This window comes from Caenorhabditis remanei, chromosome IV, assembly GCF_010183535.1.
Source record: "Caenorhabditis remanei strain PX506 chromosome IV, whole genome shotgun sequence".
Lineage (NCBI taxonomy): Eukaryota > Metazoa > Nematoda > Chromadorea > Rhabditida > Rhabditidae > Caenorhabditis > Caenorhabditis remanei.
Genome location: NC_071331.1, coordinates 20,561,753 through 20,587,948, shown reverse-complemented (window position 1 = coordinate 20,587,948; position 26,196 = coordinate 20,561,753). Strand labels below are relative to the sequence as shown.

Here is a 26,196-nt window from a genome sequence, read left to right as displayed (position 1 = left end):
TAGGATTTCGAATAAGTTGGAGAAGGCGACACAGAACAGTCTAGAAGTGGGCGGAGCTTATTTATTCAATCGAATTGTGGCTTCTGTCCGGGAGTCCATCCTTGTACTTTGGTACGAGTCGTCGAGTATGGGATGTATTTTTTGTCGCTGAAAATGGGATGAGATTAGATGAGAATATATCGGGGACTAGTTTTATGATTGGTGGCCTAGAAACCCCAAAAATTGGAAAGTTAGGCCATCAAGTGTTATGAAAATTAGCAGAAAGGCGCGGACTAGTTTTTCACCTGGTGGCCTAGAAATCCAAATTTTAGGAAAACTAGTCCCCGACTCATTTTTTATGGTTTTTGGTGATTTTGAACAGGATTTTTTGTGTTTTTAATTGTTTTCTACTTAAAAAAAAACAATTGGGGACGAGTTTTCCATTTGGTGGCCTAGAAATCCAAATTTCGAAGAAAACTAGTCCTCGACTCATTTTTGACAGTTTTCACTATTTTTTCTGCATTTTTCCTGGTGAAAACGTGAAAATAACAGATTTCCAGTGATTTTTTCAGAAAAATGGGAAAAAAATCACTCAAAAATTGTTGAGGGACTAGTTTTTCACATGGTGGCCTAGAAATCTAAATTTTAGGAAAACTAGTCCCCGACTCATTTTTCTCGGTTTTCAGGGGTTTTTGTGGGTTTTCTAATTGAAAATACAGGTTTTCAGATCCGAAATTACAGAAAAACCAGTGAGTAAAGAGTCTGGGAAACCAAATTTCAAGAAAGCGCCGCGTCAGAGGTGCGCCAGTCGGGGGGGAAACTCACGCGTCGAGAGTTGTGTTCTCCTTGTGATCCAACACGAAACTCTGAGTTGGTGGCGGCTTCACCGATGGAGCGTCGTCGGTGATGTGGTGGAGCCACGAGTGCCTGAAAATTCAGACGATTTATCTATGATTCAAGTCATTTTTATTAAAAAATAATGAAAAACTCAAATATTTTAGTCGGGGGACTAGTTTTCCACCTGGTGGCCTAGAAAACCAAAGCTAGTCCCTGCGTCATTTGAAAAAAGGTGTTATAGTTTTTTTGCAGGAAATTAAAGAAAACGCGTCAAAGGTGCGCCAGACGAGATGAAAATCTGCTTTTCAGTGCAAAATTTCCACAGAAAACGACTTTAAAACCCCTTAAAAACAGACTTGCAAAATTCCGGTTTTGGCCCGGATTTGAATTTTTGAACTTTTTCCTCTACAATTTTTTGTCGAACAATTTATTTTCTGAAAATTGTTCATATTTTTCCTCAAGTATATTTTTCAACAACCTTCGAAACCTACAAAAAGTTGTTCTCAGTGGTGGGCGCGAGTGAAGCTGACTAGGGAAGGATCCAGAGTCGAGATGGAGTTACAGGTCGAGATATGTATCAGTAGATCGGAAATTTTGCGCTGATTTCAAATCTGTATTCCAATTTTGCTAAACGATCTCGTGTAAAAAGTTATTCGCGTTTTTGTGGATTCTCAGTGCAAAAATGAGCATTTTCAAGACTCCCAAAATTAACGCTTTTCATGTTTTTTTCAAAATTTTTTGTGTTGTACGTGCAGTTCCAATCATGTAAATTGTATTGTTTGTGTTGGAACTTTAGAAAACTTTCAGACAAATTTTTTGTAGATGTGTCATTTTTGAAATTTTAAGAAACTTCACAAAAATTTTTCTGAAAATAAATTCTGAAATCAAACTATGCAAAAATCATCTTTCTATCCGTACTCATACGTGCCACACAAAAAAATTTGAAAAAAATCAGAAAAACGTTAATTTTGGGAGTCTTGAAAATGCCCATTTTTGCACTAAGAAGCCACAAAAACACGAATAACTTTTTACACGAGATCGTTCAGCAAAAACAGAATACAGATTTGAAATCAGCGCAAAATTTTCGTTCTACTGATATATATCTCGACCTGTAACTCCATCTCGACTCTGGATCCTTCCCTAGTGAGCTTCACTCCAAAATCCACGGGGGGAGGAGAAATGTCTGCGTCTCTCGCTGTCGGCAATGGTGAGGCGCGCTCTCTCGCACTCTCTTCCCCCCGCGCTGTGGCCGCTGCCGCCACGGGGAGAGTCACTAATTTCACTCCGCGCCCACCACTGGTTGTTCTTAAGAAATATTTTTCAAAAAAAATCGGGAAATTTTCGAAAAAAATTTTGAATTTTTTTCAATACTGAACTTCCGGGCCGACCGGGCCGGGCCGGGCCCTAGAAATTTTACTTCCGGCCCGGCCCGGCCCGTTGCAAGTCTGCTTAAAAACTGCCCGGGGACTAGTTTCTCATTTGGTGGCCTAGAAAACCAAATGTTTGGAAAACTAGTCCGCGATTAATTTTTCTTGGTTTTTAGACAATTTTAGACAACTTCGTCGGTTTTTTTTTCAAATTTTGGACGGATTTTTGATGGAGAAACGGGAAAAAATGAGTTAAAATAGGCATTTTCTGAGTAAAATTGACGTAGTTTTTTGGGTTATTTGGTACAAAACCAATACAAAATAGGTAAAAATGGCCAAGAATTGTATAAAATACATCTGAAATTTTGTTTTTCAGCAATTTTCGGCAACTTTCGATGTAAATTTGTTTAAAACCGTCAAAAATGCGAATTTCGGGCAAACTCTCTTCGAAAATTACGGAATTCTGCCAAATTTCATCAAATTTTGTCAAAAATGACTACAAACAGTGCAATTTTTCTGCAATTTTCCCAATTTCCATGTGAGATTTGATGAAAATCACTAAAATCTGCTAGTTTATACCATTTCACACTGAAATTTGACCGATTTTTCGGTCATTTTTCACATATTTCTGTTAAATAGTGCCAATTTTCCATACTTGTCAAGGGCCGGGCCGGGCCGGGCCGGGCCGGGCTTTTTTTCCAAAACTTCAGGCCCGGCCCGGCCCGGCCCAAGCCCGGCCCGGCCATGGCCGGCCCGGCCCGGCCCCTCAGGCCCCTCTTTTGGAGGGAATTTTTTTTTTCAAATTTTTTTCAAAATTTTTTTCGAATTTGAGCAAAGTTGGACTAAGTTCAACTTTGATTTTTTTCATAGAATAATGCATGTGTGTCTGAGTTCATATTCATATCTAAAGAAAATTTTCAAAGATTTTTTTTCAAGTTTTATAATATAATTACTTTCGCCATTTTTTAATTGTTTAATTTAATTGCCCAAACTGTTTCGCCGCTCGATCTCAGCGGGGTTTCGACCGAATTTTCATATTTTTTCGTTATGAAAATGAACTCACGAAGACACACAGATTATTCTGGGAAAAAATCAGATTTTACCTATTTACACCTTCAAGTTTTCCATTGCCGGAGGCGTCTCGCTGAAAAATTCAGCTCATCTTTCGAAAAATATACTAAATCATGATGAAAAAACTATAAAAAACGAGTAAATTGGGAAATTTTTCCCCATGAAAAATTGAATTTGTGGAAAAAATTTGAAAATTTTTCTCAAAAATCTCATATCCCTGAAAAGAGGGGCCTGAGGGGCCGGGCCCGGGCCGAAGCTTTTCAGGCCCGGCCCGGCCCGGCCCCAGGGGCCGGGCCGGGCCGGGCTTTTTAGGGGCCGGGCCCGGGGGCCGGCCCCTCATTTGACAAGTATGCAATTTTCATCCCATTTTCAGCCAATTCTGTCACTCACCACTCTGGTGGCACCTGAGTCGCATCATAGTCGAGCCAAACTTTATCGGGAAACTCGACCCAACGATTACGTGGCACAAAATATTCGTTATTCTCGTAGTAACGATTGCCGAATTTATCGGATCCGACGAGTGTTCCAACACGGGTTACGTCCATCCTGAAAATGAATGACAAATTTCAGTATTTTCAGTCAAATTTCTCAGAAAACGCGTCAAAGGCGCTCCTGACACTGTAAATTGCAAGAAACACTCAATTTTGATAGTTTTCTAGTCAAAAAGATCAAAAAACGCGCTTACGGCGCGCCAGATAATACGAAAATATCATTTTTGGGAAAAAACCGCAGTTTTTTACTTAAAAATTTCTCAGAAAACGCGTCGAAGGCGCGCCTGACTGTAGAAAAGACGCTAAACTTCACGATTGTTTTAATTCGAAATCAACGGGAAAAAGGCGTCTAAGGCGCGCCAGATTTCGGAAGCGTTTTAATATTTTCAGTCAAATTTCTCTGAAAACGCGCCAAAGGCGCGCCTGACGCTGTAAATAACAAAAAACACCTCATTTTGACAATCCTCTAGTCAAAAATATCAAAAAGTGCGCCTAAAACATCATTTTTGGGTGAAAAACCAGTTTTTTGGATAATTTTTTCCCAGAAAACGCGTCAAAGGCGCGCCAGACTCTATACATGGAAGGATGTCATGATTTTCGAGTTTAAACTATTTCAAGAACGCGCCAAACGCGCGCCAGCTCTTCGGAATTCGGAATTCGTTGTGAAAATCGCATGTTTTCAGTCGCATTTCAACGATAAAATCACAAAATTCACAGAAAACGCGTCAAACGCGCGCCAGACTCTGATAGAAAATCAACGTTAAAAAAACGTCGAAGGCGCGCCAGACTTTGTATTTTTATTGCATTTTCGATCTCAAAGATAAAATTCACTGAAAACGCGTCAAAGGCGCGCCAGCCTCCAAGAAATCGCATCGAAGACGCACATGACCTTATACATTCATAAATTTCGAGTCGAAACTATTTTGAAAATGCGTCAAAGGCACGCCAGACAATGAGAATCATTGGTTTTGAGCCGGAATTTCAAAATTTTCACTAATTCTCTAAAAACGCGCCTCGCGTCACGCCAGCGTCTCTCCTCCACCACTCACAAGTAACGTTTACGAAGGACTGCCTTGACACCGCCAATCTCCTTGACGATTTGTCCGAATTTTTGGATTTTGTCGATTCCCAGCCACGCTTTCAGAGACATCTGAAACCGATTGAGAGTTTTGTGGGGAAAAATATGATTTTTTCGATTTTTAAACTGAAAAATTAGATAAAAATCGAGTTTTTGGATAGATAAGTACTATTTTCAGATAGAAAATCATCAGAAAACCCGCTAGAAACCGGATTTTCAGCCAAGAAAGTAATTTTTAATTTAAAAATCGTATTTGAACTGAAAAGGAAGTTTTTGTTCCAAAATATAGTTTTTTGCAGGATTTTTCAGCTCGAAGTCAGAATTCAATAGTAAAAATGAACATTTCAGCTGAAAATCGTTCAAAAACCATTTTAAAAAATCAAAATTTTTATCAAAAACCTGTTTTTCAACACGAAAATGAAATTTTCCGATTAGAACAGCGCATGTGATAAAAAAAAATAGAAATCCGCGACTCTGATGACGATTTTCGTATTTTCTCTTGAAAAACCAGAAATTTCGATATAAAAATGGAATATTTCGTTCAGAATTTCAGCTTTTGCTAAGAAATATCAGCCGAAAACTAGATATTTTATAAATAAAATCTAAATTTCTGTGATCCAAAACTCAACAATTTTCCATTCCAAAAACCTGAAAATCAGTATAAAAAAGATATAATAGAGTGTTGAAACTCACAAAAAAAACCAAAAATTCTTGAAATTTAACACAAAACCAATAAATTTTATGCGGCGTGGTGATTCACAAGTGATTTTTAAAGAGGAAACGGAGAATTCAATGGGAGAAAAACTTGGTGCTGGAATTGGAAGATGAAATAAATGAAATAATTAGGCCAATTAATTAGGCAATTTACAATTATTTTCAGAAAGAGATTTTTTGGAGAGTATTTTGAGTCGATTTACATGGATTTTGAGTGAAAAAAAGAGAGAAAATCGGGTGAAAATTGAAAACAAGAGTTTTCAGACTGAAATTAGGCATAAAAATACCGAATTTTACGATTTTAGTCAATTTCCACCAGAATTTCCCCATTTTTCAACTCAAAATCTCTCAAAAAACATGAAAAAAACACGATAAAAATCAATTGGCAGGCAAAATTTTGACGGCGATGACCGAATTGAGAAGATTGGCCTCTTTGAGTGTCTGCTCCTCGTCGATGAGCACTTTTGGCGGATAGGCGGACATCAATTCGAACGGTGCGTAGATCATTTCGGGGCGAGCACTGCAAAATTATAGGAATTTTTAGATTATATTATAATTTTGGCTGAAAATTACCGAAAAAACACTGATTTTTGAAAAAATTTCAGCTCAAAATCGCATTTTCAGCCTTTTTCTACTCAAAAAATGACTGAAAATGTCGATTTTAAAGTCAAAAACTCAAATTTCAGCTATTTTTCTGCATTTTCAGTCAATTTTTGAACGGAATATCGATTTTCTGCCATTTTTTGCCCACATTACCTAACTACCTAATAATCATTATAAGTTAGGTTATGTGGGCTGAAAGTGGCTGGAAAACAATTTTTCGTTCAAAAATTGACTGAAAATGCAGAAAAATAGGTGAAATTTGATTTCAGCGATGTTCAATGCATTTTCAGTCATTTTTAAGTAAAAAAAGGCTGAAAATGCGATTTTGAGCTACTTTTCAGTCAATTTTCAGCCAAAATCCAATATTTTTTATCAAGCTTACGTGCAAATGAAGCTACGAACAGCCTCCAAATTGTGCGAATGGTTGAAGACGCCGACGAGACGCTGATTGTTCGGCAGACGGATTTGAATCTGAAATTACCAAAAAGTTAATTTTACAGATGAAAAACCAGTTTTTTGAGTAGAATTTCGAGTTTTTAGACAATTTTCTAACCGAAAAACCAAAATTTCAGCTAGAAACTTCATTTTCAGTCTTGAATTCTGATTTCTAGCTGAAAAGTTCGTCTGAAAATCTCTACTTTTGAAAAACATCCTTTGTTAGTTCAGAATTTTATACTCATTCAATCAAAAATCCAAAATTTCACTGAAAAATTAAAATTTTCTCGAAAATACAGCGGAAACTGACAATTTCATCCGACAATGTCCGATTTTTTGGTCTCTAAATCTGAATTGCTCTGAATATAGAGATTTCAAGCCATTTTTCCTCAAAAATAGCAGGCTCCGAATGGCAATGTTCCTCAAAAATTTTCAGTCATTTTCTAGATTGAAAATGAGATTTTCAGCTCATTTTTGACCTAAAAACTTCAAACTTTAGCATTTTTTAAAAGCATTTTTCTAGAATTTTCAGTCATTTCCATCCATATGCCTCCCTTACATTAGTAGTGGGTTCAGCCAAATCAGTATTCAACTCTTTCTTCGCATCCTCCAACCGTTTCGCCTCTTCCTCAGCTGACGTCGGTCCAGAAGTTGCGACAGGCGGAGTGACTGAAGAAGAAGCTCCGCCCACAACGACTGGAACGACATTTCCAAGACGGACGCCGTTTCCTCCGAATGGTTTCAATTTTGGTTGTTGAAATGGTTCGTGACGACGATCCACATTGAAATCAATGTCTTTTCCCGCGTATTGTTGCAGCAGTGATGGCGGAATTCCTCTGAAAATTTCAAAAAAATTATCGAAAAACACGGTTTTTCACCCAAAAATGATGTTTTAGACGCACTTTTTGAGTTTTTTGACTAGAAAATTATAAAAATTTGGTGTTTCTTTGGTGTGTCTTCATTGAGGTATTTGGGGCTGAAAAACTTAAATTTCAGCTTAAAATACCCTAAAGAAACGATTTTAACCACTGGAAGACTATAACTTCAGCCCAAAACTTCTGACTGCATGAGATTTCAGAATAAAATCAGAGTTTTGATTCACAGAACTCAATTTTTCAGCCGAAAATAGTCGAAATGGTGATTTCAGAGCAAAAAAAGAACGATTTGAGTGAATTTTCGACTGAAAATCACGTTTTCCATAGATTTTGAGCCAAACAAAGCTCTTTTTTGCTCAAAATCCTCATTTTCCGCCAGATTTGACACTAAAACCTGAAATTTTTGATGTTTCCTTACCCTCTCCCAACGATTTCCAAGAATTCAATAGTCGCCTGGTCGTGACGTGGCATCAGTGGTCCGTCTTCAATTGAGAGACCGTCTGTCCACAAATGGAGAGTCAGAGTCTGAAAATGTGCAGATTAAGAGCGATTTTGAGCGAAAAAATTCTATTTTTCTGCGTTTTTTAAGGCAAAAATCCGGGTTTCCACCGTTTTTTAGTGAAAAATCCAATTTTCTCCGTTTTTTTCGATGCAAAATGCGGTTTTTCAGCGTTTTTTAAGGCAAAAAATCGGGTTTTCTGCATTTTTTAAGGCAAAAATCCAATTTTTCTCCTTTTTTTTGATGCAAAAATCCGGTTTTTCAACGTTTTTTAGTGCGAAAAAACCCTATTTTTTCATTTTTTCGCCATATCCTCACCACTTTCTCCTTTTGTCCGGGTCCTCTGACATCTTCTTCTGGTAGTCCAGCCTGTGCGGCCTGAAGAATTCTCCGAATATGATCTTCGGCTCCAGATGCTCCGCCACGTGGTCCACGTGGTCCTTGCACCGCTTGTCCGCTGGAAATTCCTGGTTTTTTTGGGGAATTTTCAAAAAAAAAAAAGGTTTTTCATAAATTTTTTGGCACAAAATACTCCTTTTTACTCCATTTTTCGTGTATTTTCAAGCTCAAAAATGATGAAAACACTAAAAATCAGCTATTTTTACAAAAATTTTGATCTGAACTGTCATTTCCAACTAATAATCAAGAATCTGTGACAAAAATTGTATATTTTTGCAACTTTGCTGCTTAAAATCGCTCAAAATTGGCGATTTCGTAAGTATTCTGCATTTTTTTCACTGAAAATGACGAAAAATCTCAAAATTTCAAAAAAAAAACTCTGGAAATTACCATAAAACTGACATTTTTTGATGTCTGGAGTGGAAAATTCCAAAAATCACTAATTCCTAAATTCCAGAGCGAAATTTTGTCATTTTTATCAATTTCCACTTAAAAAACTCTATTTCCAAGTTTTTAGCCCACATGATGACCCTTTTTGTTTAAAACCAGATAAAATTTCAGAGATTTATGGCCTACCCACTTGCTGGTGTGTTCATAGCAGAAATTTCTGCAAATGGCCATAAAACTTACTTTCTGTGTGTTTTTAGTGAGTAAAAAAAGTAAAATCAATAATTTCAGCTCTAGAAAACCTAGAAAATTGCTAAAATATTGAAAAAATGTTCTAGAAAATTCAAAAAATCGATTTCTTGGATAACAGTCGTACAACTGAGTCTTTCCGGTTTCTGGAGTGCGTTTAGTGGATAAAATCAGATATTTCATCCCAGAAAACATGAAAAAAAATTGAAAAAAAATTTCTGGAAAATTTTTTAAAAAAGCAAAAAATAAATATTTCTCATACTCTGGACTCAAATTTTCAAATTTTATCGATTTTCGCTTCAAAAACTCAATTTTTCAACTGTTTATTGGTGTTTTTCACTCAAAACCATCTAAAATTCCAGATTTCCTACCTTCCAGCATAAAATTCTTGCGGCGGTCCACGCTCGACGTCGGCTCCCGAATCGTCGCTATCCGGACCGTCATTATCACCGCCGATATCACGGAAAGTGCGAATGCTACAATTAAAATATTGATTTCTAGGCGGCGGTTTCTATGGGAACTCACTTTCTGCTCATTTTGAGTCGATTTTTGGGTGAAAACCTGCAATTTCTGATGTGAAATTGATAGAAAAACCACAGGAAATCAATAAAAATCAATAAAAACCAATAAAAAATGAGAAAAAACGGGGAAAAACGACTGGAAAATGACGAAGAAAATGATGAGAAAAACACGACGTCGGTATCCGGAAACGCGTCAACACGATGCACAAGAAGTACGCCAGCAAGTCAGTTGACGCATTTGCGGTTTTTGGCGGTCTTTTAAATTTGAGTTGTTTGTTTTTTGTTGATTTTATTGCATTTTTTGAGCCTTGAGTATTCTGGCAGAAAAAAGTCCTATTTGATAGTTTATCCATACAAAAAATGATCAAATTATAATAAAAATCGATAAATAAGGCGCAAAATGAGACAAAAAAGGCAATTTGTTTGAGGTTAATCATAATAATAAAATGAAAATAAATTAAATTTTTGCGAGATTTGACAATTATTTCGTCTCAATGACACGAAGAGAGAGATGACGAGTGGCGAGACGTTCACGTTCGATGTACATTGTCAGCTTTTTGCCGTTCCTGAAACGAAAAAATAGGGAAAATTTTGATTTTTGCGAAAAAAAATTTGAATTTTTTTTGATTTTTGAGTTATTTTCAGAAGAAAAAAGTATGTGAAAATCGGCTAATTTCGGTTGACATTGGTTTAAATTGATAAAATCTAAAATTTGCTGCATTTTGTCGTCAAATATGGTGTATTCGGTGTTTGCGGAGCGGGAATTTGAAATTTTGATTAATTTTCACGGTTTTATGCCATAAAAATTTCAAATTCCCGCTCGCACAAGTTTCGTAAACACTGAATGCACCATATTTGACGACAAAATGCAGAAAATTTCGATTTTCGAGTGATTTTCAGAGAAAAACCATGCGAAAATCAGCTCAAAATTTACAAAAATCGAAATTTTCTGCATTTTGTCGTCAGATAAGGCGTATTCGGTGTTTACGAAACTTGGCGAGCGGGAATTTGAAATTTTGGTTCATTTTCATGGTTTTTAGATCGCAATAACTTATATTTCGGCTAAAAAACCATGAAAAAAAACAAAATTTTTGAATTCCCGCTCTCAACAAACGCCGAATGCACCATAATTGACGACAAAATGCAGAAAATTTTGATTTTTGTTAATTTAAAAGCCGATTTTCGCTAATTTTTCCTTTGAAAATCACTCAAAAATCAAAAATTTTTGCACTTTTTGCTGAAATTTTCAGCTCAATTTCAGCCTGCACATACATCACTCGTCGAATTTTAATTCGTTTCGGATCCTGATGATCCGCCCCCAAATGATCAACGAAATTCGTTTCGATCACTTTATCCAAATGGAGTTGAACGTCGTCGAATGAGCGATCGCCACGTTGCCATTCCTGAAAAAATGGAAGAAAATTGAGAAAAATTGAATTTTTGAAGCAAAAAAGTGAAATTTTTCATCATTTTCTCGATTTTCGAGAATAAAGTGACGGAAAAATTGGCAAAAATCACTCAAAAATGCATTTTTTGATTTAAAAAAATAAGAAAAAATTGACTGAAAATGATGAAAAATAGCTGAAATTTGAGTTTTTGGGGCGAAAATGAGCGGAAAATCGCATTTTCAGCCTTTTTTCTTACAGAAAATGACTGAAAATTCATTAAAAATAACTGAAATTCTGGATTTTTGAGCTGAAATTCTGAGTTTTCAGCAGAATTTTATATAAATTTCAGTCAGAAATGTGAAATTTCATTTCAAAAACACATTTTTTGAGTAATTTCATACTCGAAAATCGTTTCGTTTCACATTTCTAACTGAAATTTATATAAAATTCTGTCGAAAAATCAGAATTTCAGCTCAAAAATCCAGAATTTTAGCTATTTTTAATGAATTTTCAGTCATTTTCTGGAGGAAGAAAGGTTGAAAATGCGATTTTTAACACAAAAAACCCAAATTTCAATCATTTTTCAGCATTTTCAGTCAATTTTTTACAATTTTTCTTGATTTTAGAGTACGAAATGACGGAAAAATTGCCAAATGAGTTGAAATTTCACATTTCTGACTGAAATTTTTATAAAATTCTGCTGAAAACTCAGAATTTCAGCTATATTTTGCAGCATTTTCAGTCATTTTCTAGTGGAAAAAAGGTTGAAAATACGATTTTCAGATCATTTTTGACCCAAAAAACTTAAATTTCAGCTACTTTTCAGCATTTTCAGTCAATTTTTTCCAATTTTTCTCGATTTTAGAGTACGAAATGACGGAAAATTTGCCAAAAAACACTCAAAAATGGATTTTTGAGTTGAAACTTCACTTTTCTGACTGGAATTTATATAAAATTCTGCAAAAAACATTCAATTTCAGCTGCATTTTCAGTCATTTTCTAGAAGAAAATGCGATTTTTAGCTCATTATCGACCCAAAAAAACTCAAATTTCAGCCATTTTTCAGCGTTTTCAATCAATTTTTCCCTATTTTTCTCGAGTTTTCTTTCTTACCGATATCAACTGAACAACTCCTCTCTCGTCGACATTCGTTCGGAAAAGACAATGAAAAGTTCCGACTGTTTTGGTGAAAGTGAGCAGCTGATCGTTTCCAATGTGCATTTTGAATGCGGTCGCAGGCATTGCCAACGTATATTTATAAGCACGACGCATCTCACTTCGAACACACACAAATATCTGCAAAATTGATAGATTTTGGGTGGAAATCTACTGGAAAATCGACTTTTTATCATAGAAATCCGTGAAAAATGAGTTTTTTTTTGAAGGCTGGCGTGCCTCCGGCGCGCTGATGAGATTTTCAGTAAATCTGGCGCACCTTTAGCGCGTTTTTCATCAGAATTGGAGAGAAAATTGAATGATTTTGGGTGGAAAACCGAGTTTTTATAATCGAAATCAATCTTTTGCGAAGCTGGGGCACCTACGGCGCGCTGATGAGATTTTCAGTTAATCTGGCGTGCCTTTGGTGCTTTTTTTAAACTTTTCAGATAAAGCCTTGATTTTTGAGTCAAAGACCCAAATTTCACCTATTTTCAGCATTTTCAGTCAATTTTTTCCTATTTTTCCCGATTTTCAAGTACGAAATGACAGAAAAATTGACAAAAATCACGAATTGGAGGGAAAATTGAATGATTTTGGGTGGAAATCCACTGGGAACCAACTAAAAACCGATTTTTTATCATAGAAATCCGTGAAAAATGAGTTTTTTTTTTTTAAGGCTGGCGTGCCTCCGGCGCGCTGATGAGATTTTCAGGGAATCTGGCGCACCTTTAGCGCGTTTTTCATCAGAATTGGAGAGAAAATTGAATGATTTTGGGTGGAAAATCGACTGAAAACCGAGTTTTTATAATAGAAATCAGTTTTTTGCGAAGGCTGGTGCACCTACGGCGCGCTGATGAGATTTTCAGTGAATCTGGCGTGCCTCTGGCGCTTTTGAGAATCTGGGGCGCCTCCGACGCGTTTCAAATCAAAAAATTCAGTTTTTGAATCAAATTTTGAGCCGAAAAACGAGATTATTCAACTAACTCATCTGGCGTGCCTTTGGCGCGTTTTTCATCAGAATTGAAGGGAAAATTATATGATTTTCGGTGGAAAATCGATTAAAAATCACTTTTTTGTCATATAAATCCGTGAAAAATCAGTTTTTTGCAAAGGCTGGTGCACCTGCGGCGCGCTTTTCATCAAAATTGAAGGGAAAATTGAATGATTTTAGGTGGAAAATTGACTGAAAACCGAGTTTTATAACAGAAATCAGTGAGATTTTCAGTGAAACTGGCGTGCCGCTGGCGCTTTTTTAAATCACTTTCAGCTTGATTTTTGACCCAAAAAACTCAAATTTCAGCTATTTTTCAGCTTTTTCAGTCAATTTTTCCCGATTTTTCCCGATTTTCAAGTACAGAATGACGGAAAAATTGACAAAAATCACGGATTTGGAGGGAAAATTGAATTGTTTTAGGTGGAAAATCGACCAAAAATCAATTTTTTATCATAGAAATCGGTGTTTTCCGAAAGCTGGTGCACCTGCGGCGCGCTGATGAGATTTTCAGTAAATCTGGCGTGCCTCTGGCGCTTTTGAGAATCTGGGGCGCCTTTGGCGCGTTTAAAGTTAAAAAAAAGCAGTTTCTGAATCAAAATTTGAGCCTAAAAACAAGATTTTTCAAATTCCGGTGTCTGGCGTGCCTTTGGACGCGTACCTTATCTCCATTCGCATAGGCGATTCGTTTTTTATTTCCCTCTTCCATTCCTTCGTCTTTGAATAGCATTTGCAGTTTTGGACACAATTTGTCATGAGTTGGACCACTGAAAATCAAGAATTATTGGACAGAGACTGGGGTGCCTGCGGCGCGTTTTTAGTTGGAAAAAATCGTTGAAAATAGAGGGAAAGCAGTGATTTTTGGGGCATTTTTGAAACAGTTTAGAAAAAAATTGACTGAAAATGCTGAAAATTTGATGAAATTTGAATTGTTTGGGTCAAAAATGATCTGAAAATCGCATTTTCAACCTTTTTTCCACCAGAAAATGGCTGAAAATGCATTAAAAATCGATGGAATTCTGGATTTTACGAGCTGAAATTGAGTGTTTTCAGCAGAATTTTATAAAAATTTCAGTCAGAAATGTGAAATTTCAATTCAAAAATCCATTTTTTTTAGTGATTTCATACTCGAAAATCGTTTCGTTTCACATTTCTGACTGAAATTTATATAAAATTCTGCCGAAAACACTCAATTTCGGATCAAAAATCCAGAATTTTAGCTATTTTTCAGCATTTTCAGTCATTTTCTGTAAGAAAAAAAGACTGAAAAAGCAATTTTCAGCTCGATTTGAGTCAAAAAACTCAAATTTCAGCCATTTTTCAGCATTTTCAGTCAAATTTTTCCCAATTTTTTCGATTTTCAAGTATGAAATGACGGAAAAATTGCCAAAAATCACTCAAAAAAGGCATTTTTGAGTTGAAATATCACATTTCTGACTGAAATTCACATATAAATTCTGCCAAAAGCATTCAATTTCAGCTAAAAACTTGAATTCCATCAATTTTTACTGCAGTTTCAGTCATTTTCTAGTGGAAAAAAGGTTGAAAATGCGATTTTCAGGTCATTTTTGACCCAAAAAACTCAAATTTCAGCCATTTTTCAGCATTTTCAGTCAATTTTTTGCGTTTTTAACTGGAAAACAGTCAAAAATAGCTTAAAAACATGATTTTTCCGCGTTTTTCGCACTGAAAACTCACTTGACAATGAATTTTCTGACGCTCAATCCCTTCGTCTGTGCCATTTTCTTATCGGCCATCATCACAACGAACTTCCGAAGTGCAGTGAGTGTTCGAAGCATTTGAACTCCGAATGCTTTTCCACGACCCGCCTCTCCATATAAATGTTGTAATTCCTTCTTTTGTTGTTCTGTAACCTCTTAACGAAACGGTTTATAATTGGGTGGTGGGGTAATTAGGGGCAATTAGGGCTGGAATTTCCGAATTTTCATGAAAATTTCAGTTTTTAATAACGAAAAGTGTCATTTTCAGCTCCAAATGTCCCTATATGTCTCTAGATTTATCAATTAATCTTCATTTTCAGTCAATATTAGTGCAGAATTCACTCAAAATTGCAAAAAAACTGTGATTTCTGAATAAATTGAGCCATTTCCTATCAATTTTAATGATTTCGGTTTTGAGACATATCAATCTGAAGTTAACATATTTTCTGTTTGATTTCTGCAATTTTTCGCTGAAAATAGTCCGAAATATCGTAATTCAGAGCTGAAACTCAGAGAATGTTCAGTTTTCTCATCTGGCGTGCCTCGGACGCGTTTAAAAATTATTCTGGCTTATTTTAGCTCAAAATCAATGGATTTTTGACAAATCTTCACTCAGACGCGTTCAAAAATTTGAATTTTTCATTGGATTTTGATAAACCTACACTCGAAAATTTATAAAATTTCCAGATTTCAGCAGGAAACCGCCAATTTTCATCAATTTTTATAGATTTTAGATCAAAGTGCAGATTTTCAGCCGATTTTCATCGATTTTGGGTCAAAATTCATATTTTCAACCTTTTTTTTTTAATTTAAGCTCAAAATCTATTTTCAGCCGATTTTTCATGAATTTCCATTCCAGAATCCACTTTTCAGTCGATTTTTCATAAATTTCAGCTCGAAATCCACATTTTAAGCCAATTTTTATCAATTTTCAGTCATTTCTCACTAACCATTCAACGCATTCGCACAATCCACACGGAAATCTTTTTCCAATTCGACAGTTGTATCGAAACAAGCGGCCAAATGATTGTGAACAGCGACTTCTCCGTGATTCGGATGATTCGGTGGGCTGTATGGACCAAAGTTAAGAGTTACAGTAATATCCATTGGTTTAAACATATGGACGAGTTTACGAAGGTGTTGAGGTTGATTGAATTCCGTACAAATAGTGTATTCCAACTGAAAATGGAAAAAATGGAAAAAAAAATTGGAAAATTCAAAAAATTTTGAATAAAATTGGGGTTTTTTGGTAAATTGGACAGAGTCTGGGGCGCCTGAGGCGCGTTTTTCGCATGTAAAAACGCCTAAAACAGTTGAGTCTGGGGCACCTCTGACGCGCGTTTATTAGAGTTCAAAATAGATTTTAGAGAGCACAAAAGTAACGAAATTTCAACTTATTTGAAGAGTAGCTGGGGCGCCTGAGCCGCGTTTTGAATTTTTGATTGAAAAGGTGTCTGGGGCACCTCTGGCGCATTCTCAAAACTGAATCGACGACAGTCTGGCGCGCCGAAGACGCGTTTTTCTTCCTCCAGACTCAATAAAATGGGATTTGGAATATGGCTGGGGCACCGCTGGCGCGTTTTTTGGATTATGGGAGCTTTTATAGGTTTCGAAGCACAAAAAGTGACCCAAACTATGTAAAAACGCATAATTCGAGAAGAAAAAATAGATTTTAGAGCACAAAAATGACAAAATTTCGACTCATTTGGAGAGTAGCTGGGGCGCCTGAGCCGCGCATTTCAAGATTTTTGGAGAAATTTTGGTTTAAAAAACTAGAAACTGGCGCACCGTAGACGCATTTTTTCTTCCGGACTCAATAAAACGAGATTTTAGAAAAAATCGGCTGGGGCACCTCTGGCGCGTTTCGAAGCACAAAAAGAGTTGGCTGGGGTGTCGGAGACGCGTTTTCTCGAAATCACAGACTGGGGCACCTTTGGCGCGTTTCGGAGCACAAAAAGAGTTGTCTGGGGTGTCGGGGACGCGTTTTCTCGAGATCACAGGCTGTGGCACCAATGGCGCGTTTGAAACTTTGTGTTTTTGGACGAAAATCCAATTTCTGGCGCACCTTTGACGCGTGTTCTCTTACCTGTTTACACGTCCATTTTTTGATAAACATGAATTCGATAAGACAATCTTCGGCCTCGCATTCAGGAGTGTTCTGAAATTGAGAATTTGAATAAGTTTTTGGCTGAAAATCGCTGAAAATGACAGTTTTTGGCTCAAAAATCATGAAAAATGACTGAAAATATCTGAAATTCTCGGTTTTCAGCTCCAAAACTTTATAAAATTGTGAAAAAATCTGAATTCTGACAATTTTGTGAAGTTTTAGAGCTGAAAATCGACTATTTTCAGCTATTTTCAGTCATTTTTCATGACTTTTGAGCCAAAAACTGCTTTTTTTTCAAATATTTTTCACGATTTTTGAGCCGAAAATTCCCATTTTTTGGTCATTTTCGGTCTTTTTAATGATTTTTGACTCAAAAATTGTCATTTTTCAGTCGTTTTTACGATTTTTGAGCCAAAAATTGTCATTTTTCAGTCATTTTCATCCGTTCCAACTCTACTAACAGAGAAAACAAGTCGATTGAATGTTGTATTCTTTGGAAGTGAATAGATTCGAGTTCTCAACGCGGCGAACATTGGATTGTGACGGGGAATCCAGTAGCCGGAACGCATTTGGTAGTCACTGAAAGAGAGAAAATTTCAGATTTTTTGAGGCTGAAAATGCATTTTTCAGCCCAAAAACCGTTTTTTACATAGTTGTCAAGGTCCGGCTTCAAAAATGACCTTTTTTCCAGTTTTTTTCCGAAATTTTTTCAATTTTTGATGATTTTTCAGAATTTCTTCTAATTCTGAATGGTAGTCGAAAATTTGACTTTTTCGTGAAAACATTTGAAAAAAATTCAAAAAATTTGAAAATTTGCCTTTCGCGCCAATTTGCCCGGGCCTTGACAACTACTGTTTTTTTCATACTTGCAAATTTACGGCCCGGCCCGGCAAGGCCCGAAGGCCCGGGCCGGTAGAGAATTTTCAAGGCCCGGCCCGGCCCGGCCCGAAGGCCCGGCTTCAAAAAAAGGTACCCATTTTTTACCAAATTTTTTGAAATTTTACATTAAAAACTTCAATTTTTTGATGCATAACTATCTTTTGATTGGATTCTGAAGTATAGTCAAAAATTCGACATTTTTGGGAAAAAAATCAAAAAAATTCAAAAAAATTCAAATTTTCGTTCAAAATTTCAGTTCAAATTTTTCAGCCGGGCCTTCGGGCCGGGCCGGGCCGGGCCTTGGAAATTCTCGTCACGGCCCGGCCCGGCCCGTTGCAAGTATGGTTTTTTTAGTTGAAAAATTCGATTTCCAAGGGATAATATCGAGTTTTTCAGCTAAAAAAACGGTTTCTTGGCTGAAAATTTCGAATTTGAACTTCAAAATGTGTAAAAATTGAGTTTTTGAGCTCAAAAAACATGAAAATTGTGTTCAAATCAGAATATCTGCCAGAAATTCATAATTGTAGCTGAAAATTCAGAGTTTCAACACCAATTCCAGCCTCTTTCATCTCGAGAAACTCACATAGCACTTCTCGGTGTGAAATACATTGGATACTTCTCTCCATCACATGTAAACGTCATCGTGACCACTTCTCCGTCCTGAAAATTGTGAAAATTATAGTTTTTGGGTGGAAACTTCAGGAAAAATGAAGAATTTCGACTCAAACTTTCAGATAATGTATTGTTTAAGAAGTCAGAAAGGGGACCACCAGAAATTTTATCCGAAAAATCAACAAAAAAACGTCTTTCCGAAAACATGTCTAAAACTGGCCCAGAAAAGTCAAAAACATGAAATTCAACTCTTATTACTCCTAAAATACTGAAAAAATTCGAAAAATCCAGAAATTTCTTTAAATTTTCTTTTAAAAAAGTGGTGGCCGAGTGGTTGAGGTAGACAGGTGACCTATCAAAATAACAACCAGGGTTCAAACCCTCTTGGTGACAAAACTTTTTTGCTTAATTTGATATGATTGGAAATGAGTCTGAAAATGTTAAAAACTATCTGAATTTCAGATATGGCTAGTTTTCAGCTAGTTTTCAAAGTATTGAAGCATAAAACTTGCCTAGAAATGGTTTTTTCAAATCCAAAAGTGTCAAAAACCCTCAAAATACCACTAAAACACAAAACATTCGACAAAAAAGCAGAATTTTCTTAATTTTCAAAAAAAGTGGTGGCCGAGTGGTTGAGGTAGACAGGTGACCTATCAAAATAACAACCAGGGTTCAAACCCTCTTGGTGGTAAATCTTTTTTGCTTTTTTGAAGTTATTGGAAATGAGTCTGGAAATGTTAAAAAACTATCTGAATTTCTAGTTTTCAGTTAAAAATTCAAATTTTAAAGTTTTGAGGTCTAAAACTGGCCTAGAAAAGGTTTCATCAGTCACAAGGACGCCAAAAACATGAAATTCAACTTTTATTACTCCTATAATACAAAAAAATTCAAAAGTGCATAATTTTCTTAAAATTTTCAAAAAAGTGGTGGCCGAGTGGTTGAGGTAGACAGGTGACCTATCAAAAAAACAACCAGGGTTCAATTCCTCCAGTGATCAATCCTTTTTGCTTTTTTTGTAATTACAGAAAATGAGTCTAGGAGTATCTAAAAACCGATTTTCATTCGATTTGAGTCAAGAAAATGGAAAATGCTCATTATCTAAGCTAAAACCACCCGAAAACCCAATTTTCAGCTCTAAAAACGCGCCAAACGTCACGCCAGCGCTATTTTGAGCATTTTGGTAGCAAAACCTGTTCAAAACTCTTCATTTTGAGCAATTTTATGCTAAACTAGCGCTAAAATTCGTTGCGGAATGTCCCGGAGCTAAAATGACAATTTTCAGGAACTTTCAACACGATTTTTGTCAAAAAATGCTCAAAATGAAGAGTTTTTCTCATCAAAATGGCTTAAAATAGCGTTAAAACCCAAAAATAGCGTTTTCAGACCAATTTGAGTCCGTTTTCATCAAAACACCATCAAATTTCTCCATTTTCATGTATTTTCTGAGTTTAAACGCTATTTTTAAGCATTTTGATGGCAAAAACTGCTCAAAACTTGTTATTTTAGGCAATTTTAGGTTAAAATTGTCATTTTTCCTCCAATTTCCTCTCTTTTTCATTACCATTTTGAATTCCCACACATCGATAGTTGGTCTATTGTTGGGTGGATTCTTCAGTCTATTCCATAATGCCGTTGGATAGTTTCTTGATCCGCCAATGTCTGCTCGATTGTCTTCGTCATCCGAATCTTCCGGAATATCCTTCAAAAGCTTCCAAAAGAGATTAGTAAGGGGCATACTTGCAAATTTACGGCCCGGCCCGGCCCGGGCCGGGCCGGTAGAGAATTTTCAAGGCCCGGCAAGGCCCGAAGACCCGGCTTCAAAAAAAAGGTACCTATTTTTTACCAAATTTTTTGAAATTTTACATTAAAAACTTCAATTTTTTGATGCATAACTATCTTTTGATTGAATTCTGAAGTATAGTCAAAAATTCGACATTTTTGGGAAAAAAATCAAAAAAAATTCAAATTTTCGTTCAAAATTTCAGTTCAAATTTTTCAGCCGGGCCGGGCCTTGGAAATTCTCGTCACGGCCCGGCCCGGCCCGTTGCAAGTATGGTAAGGGGTATTTTGAGTGAAAAAATGGGGAATTTTTTATCATTTTAGCAAATTTTGGGGTAAAAAACATGATTTTCAACTGGAAATCCACTTTTTCAGCTGAAAAACTAGCAAAAAACGGTCGAAAATTGCAAATTTCACCTTTCTAACCTGGTTTTTAGCTTCAATTCAGCTTCTTAACAGTAAATATCATTTAGGATATCATTTTCAGCCATTTAATCCAATTTCAAGCTTCAAAATTGGCATTTTTATCAATGAAAACATTGTTTTTGGCTGAAAAAAAGTAAAAACTCAAAATTTCTGTCAAAAATCAATAAATCGAGAAAATTCTGGTCTGAAATCAGTTTTTGAGCTTTAGTTTCAGCATTTTTACCCTATTTTTAACGAAAATTCTCTGAAAATTGACAGTTTTTATGTAAAAGTATAGTTTTTGAAAATCCACTTTTTCAGCCGAAAATCTAGTCGGAAAGAGGATTTTTAGCGTAAAAACCTATTTTAAGGTCGAAAATCGGCGGTTTTTTTTCACATTTGTGTCAAAAAGTACACATTTCAGCGAATTTTCGACGAAAAATCACGTTTTTCATAGATTCTGAGCCAAAAAGCTCATTTTTTGACATTCCCAAAGAGATTAGTACGATTTTGAGTGAAAAAATGGGAATTTTCAATAAAAAATCTGATTTTTAGCTAAAAAACTACTCTCGGGGGGACTTTTGAGCTCGAAAATTGGTTATTCCGGTTTTCGACAAAAAACTGTTTTTTTTTCATCTTTTTCAGCCAAAAATAGTGTTTTTATACCAAAAATGTCACTTTTCAGTGAATTTTTCGCGCCAGAATGTTCCAAATTTTGAGTTTTTTCACAAAAATGTGAATTTTTGGTCAAAATACAGGTTTTCAGGTAAAAAAAACTTGATTTTTAAACTGGAAATCCACTTTTTCAGTGGTAAGCTAGCTGGAGAACGGGTTTTCAGCTCAAAAATTGATTTTAAGTCAGAATTTTTAAAATTCTGCAAATCAGCATTGATTTTTGACGGTTTTTACGATAAAAATGATCACTTTTCAAAGAATTTTCGACAAAAAATGCGATTTTAAAGGTTAAATTGAGATAAAAAGGTTGAAAATTATATTAAAATTGATTTTTGGCTAGATTTTCCAGTTTTGACTCTTTTTGCAGTCAAAAACGGTGTTTATATGACAAAGAGATTAAAAAATTAAGAGAAATATGGTTTTGACGCCTAAAAATGGGTTAAAAAGCTGAAAATAGTGTCCCAAATGACTTTTTCAGTGAAAAGGGTAAATTAATGCTAAAAACTTGGTTAGCAGGCTAAAATCTCCAATTTTCGACGACAAAAACGAGTATTCCGCTCGTTTTTGAGCCAGAAAAAGTGTTTTTTGTAGCAGAAAATCAGATTTTTTTGAAAAAAATTTCGAAAAATCAGCATATTTGTATTTCCACAGTCAGAAATTTCGGGTTCTAATTCTTTTTTCAGCCAAAAACAATGTTTTTATGACAAAAAGTGCCAATTTTTGGTCAAAATACAGGTTTTCAGCGAATTTTGAGGTAAAAACATGATTTTTCAACTGGAAATCCACTTTTTAGCTGAAAAACAAGTTCGAAATAGAATTTTCAGCGTAAAAATTGGTTTTTTGAGCCGAAAACTATACTTTTACATAAAAACTGTCACTTTTCAAAGAATTTTCGTTAAAAATTGGGTAAAAATGCTGAAATTAATGCTCAAAAACTGATTTCAGACCAGAATTTTCTCGATTTAATGATTTTTGACAGAAATTTTGAGTTTTTACTCTTTTTTCAGCCAAAAAAGTCACTTTTGTATTGATTCATAAAGAAAAACATGGTTTCGATGCCTAAAATTGGGTTAAATGGCTGAAAATAGTGTCCCAAATGACTTTTCCAGTGAAAAGGGAAAACTTAAGCTAAAAACTTGGTTAGCAGGCTAAAAACTCCAATTTTCGACGACAAAAACGAGTATTCCGCCCGTTTTTGAGCCAGAAAAAGTGTTTTTTGTAGCTGAAAATCAGATTTTTTTGAAAAAAATTTCGAAAAATCAGAATATTTGTATTTCCACAGTCAGAAATTTCGGGTTCTAATTCTTTTTTCAGCTAAAAACTTGGTTAGCAAGCTTAAATCTTCAAATTTTGACCGTTTTCTGCCAGTTTTTGAGCTGAAAAGTTGAAAATCAGATTTTATTTGAAAAAAATTTCGAAAAATCAGAATTTTTGATATTTCTCCACACATTGTGTCCCTTACATCTTCATTCTTTCTCTCCCTTTTTCTCGGCGGCGTCTCATCTGGCACCTTCTTCGCCTGATTCTCATCGAACGCCCTTCCAGGGTCATCTGGATTCTAAAAAATCAAAAAATTATTGTTTTTTCGATTTTCCCCGAAAAAAATGTTTCCCTACTTTGCTCGAACCGGCCCGATCCATTCGTCTTCCTGAAAATCGTGAAAAAATTTGAATAAAAAGAGGAAAAAGCGATAAAAATTGAGTATTTCCGGTGCGCATTTTAATTGCCCGCTTTTCGGGGCGAAACGAATCGCTTTTTGACGGGAAATTGATGAGATAACGATGATTTTGATGAGAAAATCGAGATTTTCGAGTGAAATTTGGTATTTCCGGTGGGAAAATTGAGGGAAAATGGGAAAATTCGAGTGAAAACTTTCAAAAAATCTCCAAAGATGATTTTAAAATAATTGTCGTCAAGTTTAATGCATTAAAAGTACACAAGGCGTGTATAAAAGTTTTCAGCGGGTTACGGTTTGCGTACCGTACCACAATTAGCTGAAAGTGCTGAAATTCACTGAAACTGCTGAAAATTCATCGATTTTCTGCGATTAAAAAGGAAAAATTAGTAGAAAAATTAGCTTTTACTATTTTTCAGTGTTGAGTCCTCAAAAAACTGCTGAAAATCACCAAAATTGGAGAAAAAAGTTTGACAAATCTTTGTTTGACTGGTTTATACGATTTACTGCTGATTTTCAGTTTTATTTTTTTGAAAAAACCCCGAAAAACTCATAAATTCGCACAAAATCGATAAAAACTCTATAGTCTTCCTTAAAACCGCAAATCCAACTAAAATCCACCGGAAAACATGGAAAATTGATAAAATACCATTGTTTTCGTCATTTTATCGTGATTTTCCTCAATTTTTTTTATCAAAAACCACGAAAAACTCGCTAAAAACGTACAAAAAACCATAAAAGTCCCCAAATCTCGGTGTTTCCCCTTCGCAAATAGAGCGTTCTCAATGGAGCGCGTTTGCTGACTCCGGCGGAGAAGAGCGGAGAGGACGGCGGCCGGGAGAAGGAGGAGGTTTTAATTGGAGAAAACGTGGGAATTCGAGAGTAAATTGATAGAAAAAACCAGAAAAAAATCAGATGAAATTGGTTTTAGTGGAAAAAATTTGAGCTACTTAAAAAAAATTTCAGATTTCGAAAAAAAAATTTCAACAGTTCTTTTTTTTTTGCATTTTTCACTTGCTATGCTTAAAAATCTTGCTGAAATCGTAGAAAACTAGAAAATCTTCAGGAAAAATCTATAAAAATCATAAAAAGGCCTACCAGGCCCCGCCCCCTTCGAATCTCAAAAAAGCGGAGAGAGTAGGGGGCGTGGCTTGAGTCAGATGGCTTTTAAATGCTCAGGTTTGACCTACAACTCATTCTTATGGGGCTCCTTAAAGCTAGACTTTTGGATTTTCGAGGGTTTTCCACATTTTTCGGTGATTTTTCTGAATGTTTATGCTTTTTCTCGATTTTCACACATCTGGAACATTGAAAATTACTCTAACACGACTGATCATCCATCAGAAATCAGTTAAAACTTAAAGCAAAAGAAGAAAAAAGAAAAATAAGCTCGGTGAGAATTGAACCTGATACCCATTTATCCAAAAGCCGAGTTGTTAGCCACTCGACCACCAGTGCAACAAATTAAAATTGTCGCCAGGGCGTACAGCAGCGCGCGCTTTCGGGTGATTTTCTGATTTTCAAGGTGAAAGGGAGGGGGAAAGATCCAATTACAAAAATTCTAAAAATTTCTCAGCTGGCGCGCCTTTGACGCATAATGGCAAGTGGGTGATAAATAGTGCATCCCTCTTGCCTCCTCCTACTCTTTTCTTCTTCTCTCACTGAAGAGATATGCCAACTGTTCAGTTAGTGTGGTCCCCCCTATACCCCTGAACCCTCAGATATTTTACACTGTTATCTCTGCGTCTCTCTGTTTTCCATACTCTCTCACATTATTTTCAATTTGAAACCGCCCGAGATCACTTGAAAATCTCTCTATGTGAGACATGTGCTCTTCATCATCCCCATGCCATGCAACCTGCTACCCTTTTTGCCCCCGGGCACCCTCCTTCTTTAAAAAAATTTGAATCTAATGCATGGCACAGGCTGGCGTGACGTTTGACGCGTTTTTAGAGCTGAAAAATTGGAGTTTTCCGGTGATGTTTCCCTAGATTTTGAGCATTTTACGTTTTCTTGACTCAAATCGAATTGAAATAGGTTTTACATACTCCTAGACTCATTTTCTGTAATTACAAAAAAAGCAAAAAAAGGATTGACCACTGAAGGAATTGAACCCTGGTTGTTTTTTTGATAGGTCACCTGTCTACCTCATCCACACGGCAACCACTTTTTAGAAAATTTTAAGAAATTTCTGCATTTTTCGAAATTTTTTTGTATTTTAGAATAAGGGTTAAATTTCACGTTTCTGACATTTTTGGACTTGATAAAATCATTTCTAGGCAAGTTTTAGACTTCAATACCATAAAAAAATGGCTGAAAACTATAAAGAATTGAGATTCAGATAGTTTTTAGCATTTTCAGACTCATTTCCAATAATTTCAAAAAAATCAAAAAAAATTTGCCTCCAATGGGGTTCGAACCTTGGTAGTATTTTTGGGTAGTGTCTACCTTAACCACTCGACCACCACTTTTTGAAATTTTTATGGAAAAACCATTTTTAAAGTTTTTTTTGTGTTTTAAGGGTGATAAAAGTTGAATTTCATGTTTTTGTCATTTTCGGACCTGTTTAAATTATTTCTATGCGAGTTTTTTTGCTTCAACATTTCAATGTTGATTTTTTAAGCTGAAAACTAACCAGACCTGAATTTAAGATAATTTTTACTATTTTCAGACTCATTTCCAATAATTTCAAATAAAGCAAAAAAGTTTTGCCACCGATGGGGTTCGAACCTTGGTAGTATTTTTGGTAGTGTCTACCTTAACCACTCGACCACCACTTTTTTGAAATTCTGCATTTTTTGAATTTTTTCGCATTTTGGGGTAGTATGGGTCAAATTTTGTGTTTTTATAGCAATTTGACCCCCAGATCCTTGTTTTCAGTTAGTTTTCACAGTATTCTTTCTGAAAACTCAGTTCCAAAGTATCTAAAATGTAATTTGCTGGTTTTCAAGTGTACGAGGTCAGTTTCCCACCCCTATTAATCGGAATTCTCAATCTTTTCGGGAGGATATAAATGAATAGCCTCTTTCCCATTGAAAAAAGATTCTTTCTTTTTTTTCAATTTTTTTTTCTTTTTCTCTGCAGAAGAACAGAAAGAGAGCAAAGTGTGAAAGAGTAAAAAGTGTCAAGCGACGAGAGAGTAGAGAGACGCAGACACTCAGACACTTCAAATGTTTCCATTCAAAAAAAAAGTCCCAAAATGTGTGTGTGTGGGCTCTTCAACACAAAACTTCGTTTTCCTCTTGCTTCTTCTTCTTCGATATATAAAAGAGAAGAGGATGCCCAAAACTTCTTCTTTGGG

The 26,196-nt window shown here is 35.7% G+C and overlaps 3 protein-coding genes across 3 annotated transcripts; all 3 read right to left on the bottom strand.

Annotated features, from left to right (window-relative positions):
• Positions 1-65: 65 nt before the first annotated feature.
• Positions 66-4,895, bottom strand: GCK72_015403 (uncharacterized protein; the record flags this gene model as incomplete). The annotated part of the gene is made up of 4 exons (XM_003090623.2): positions 66-147; positions 805-906; positions 3,645-3,800; positions 4,795-4,895. 4 exons carry the CDS (start codon positions 4,893-4,895, stop codon positions 66-68), a joined length of 441 nt encoding a protein of 146 aa, XP_003090671.2.
• Positions 4,896-5,915: 1,020 nt separating this feature from the next.
• On the bottom strand, positions 5,916-9,520 carry GCK72_015402 (uncharacterized protein; the record flags this gene model as incomplete). The annotated part of the gene is made up of 7 exons (XM_053730843.1): positions 5,916-6,057; positions 6,523-6,611; positions 7,135-7,411; positions 7,869-7,975; positions 8,268-8,406; positions 9,356-9,460; positions 9,510-9,520. The coding sequence occupies 7 exons, from the start codon at positions 9,518-9,520 to the stop codon at positions 5,916-5,918; spliced, it is 870 nt and encodes a 289-aa protein (XP_053585615.1).
• Positions 9,521-9,986: 466 nt separating this feature from the next.
• GCK72_015401 (uncharacterized protein) lies at positions 9,987-22,860 on the bottom strand (the record flags this gene model as incomplete). Its single annotated transcript, XM_053730842.1, has 12 exons — positions 9,987-10,071; positions 10,778-10,908; positions 12,007-12,189; positions 13,704-13,809; positions 14,741-14,909; positions 15,714-15,942; positions 16,850-16,921; positions 17,332-17,449; positions 18,333-18,409; positions 19,923-20,060; positions 22,683-22,778; positions 22,837-22,860. The coding sequence occupies 12 exons, from the start codon at positions 22,858-22,860 to the stop codon at positions 9,987-9,989; spliced, it is 1,428 nt and encodes a 475-aa protein (XP_053585614.1).
• Positions 22,861-26,196: the final 3,336 nt, after the last annotated feature.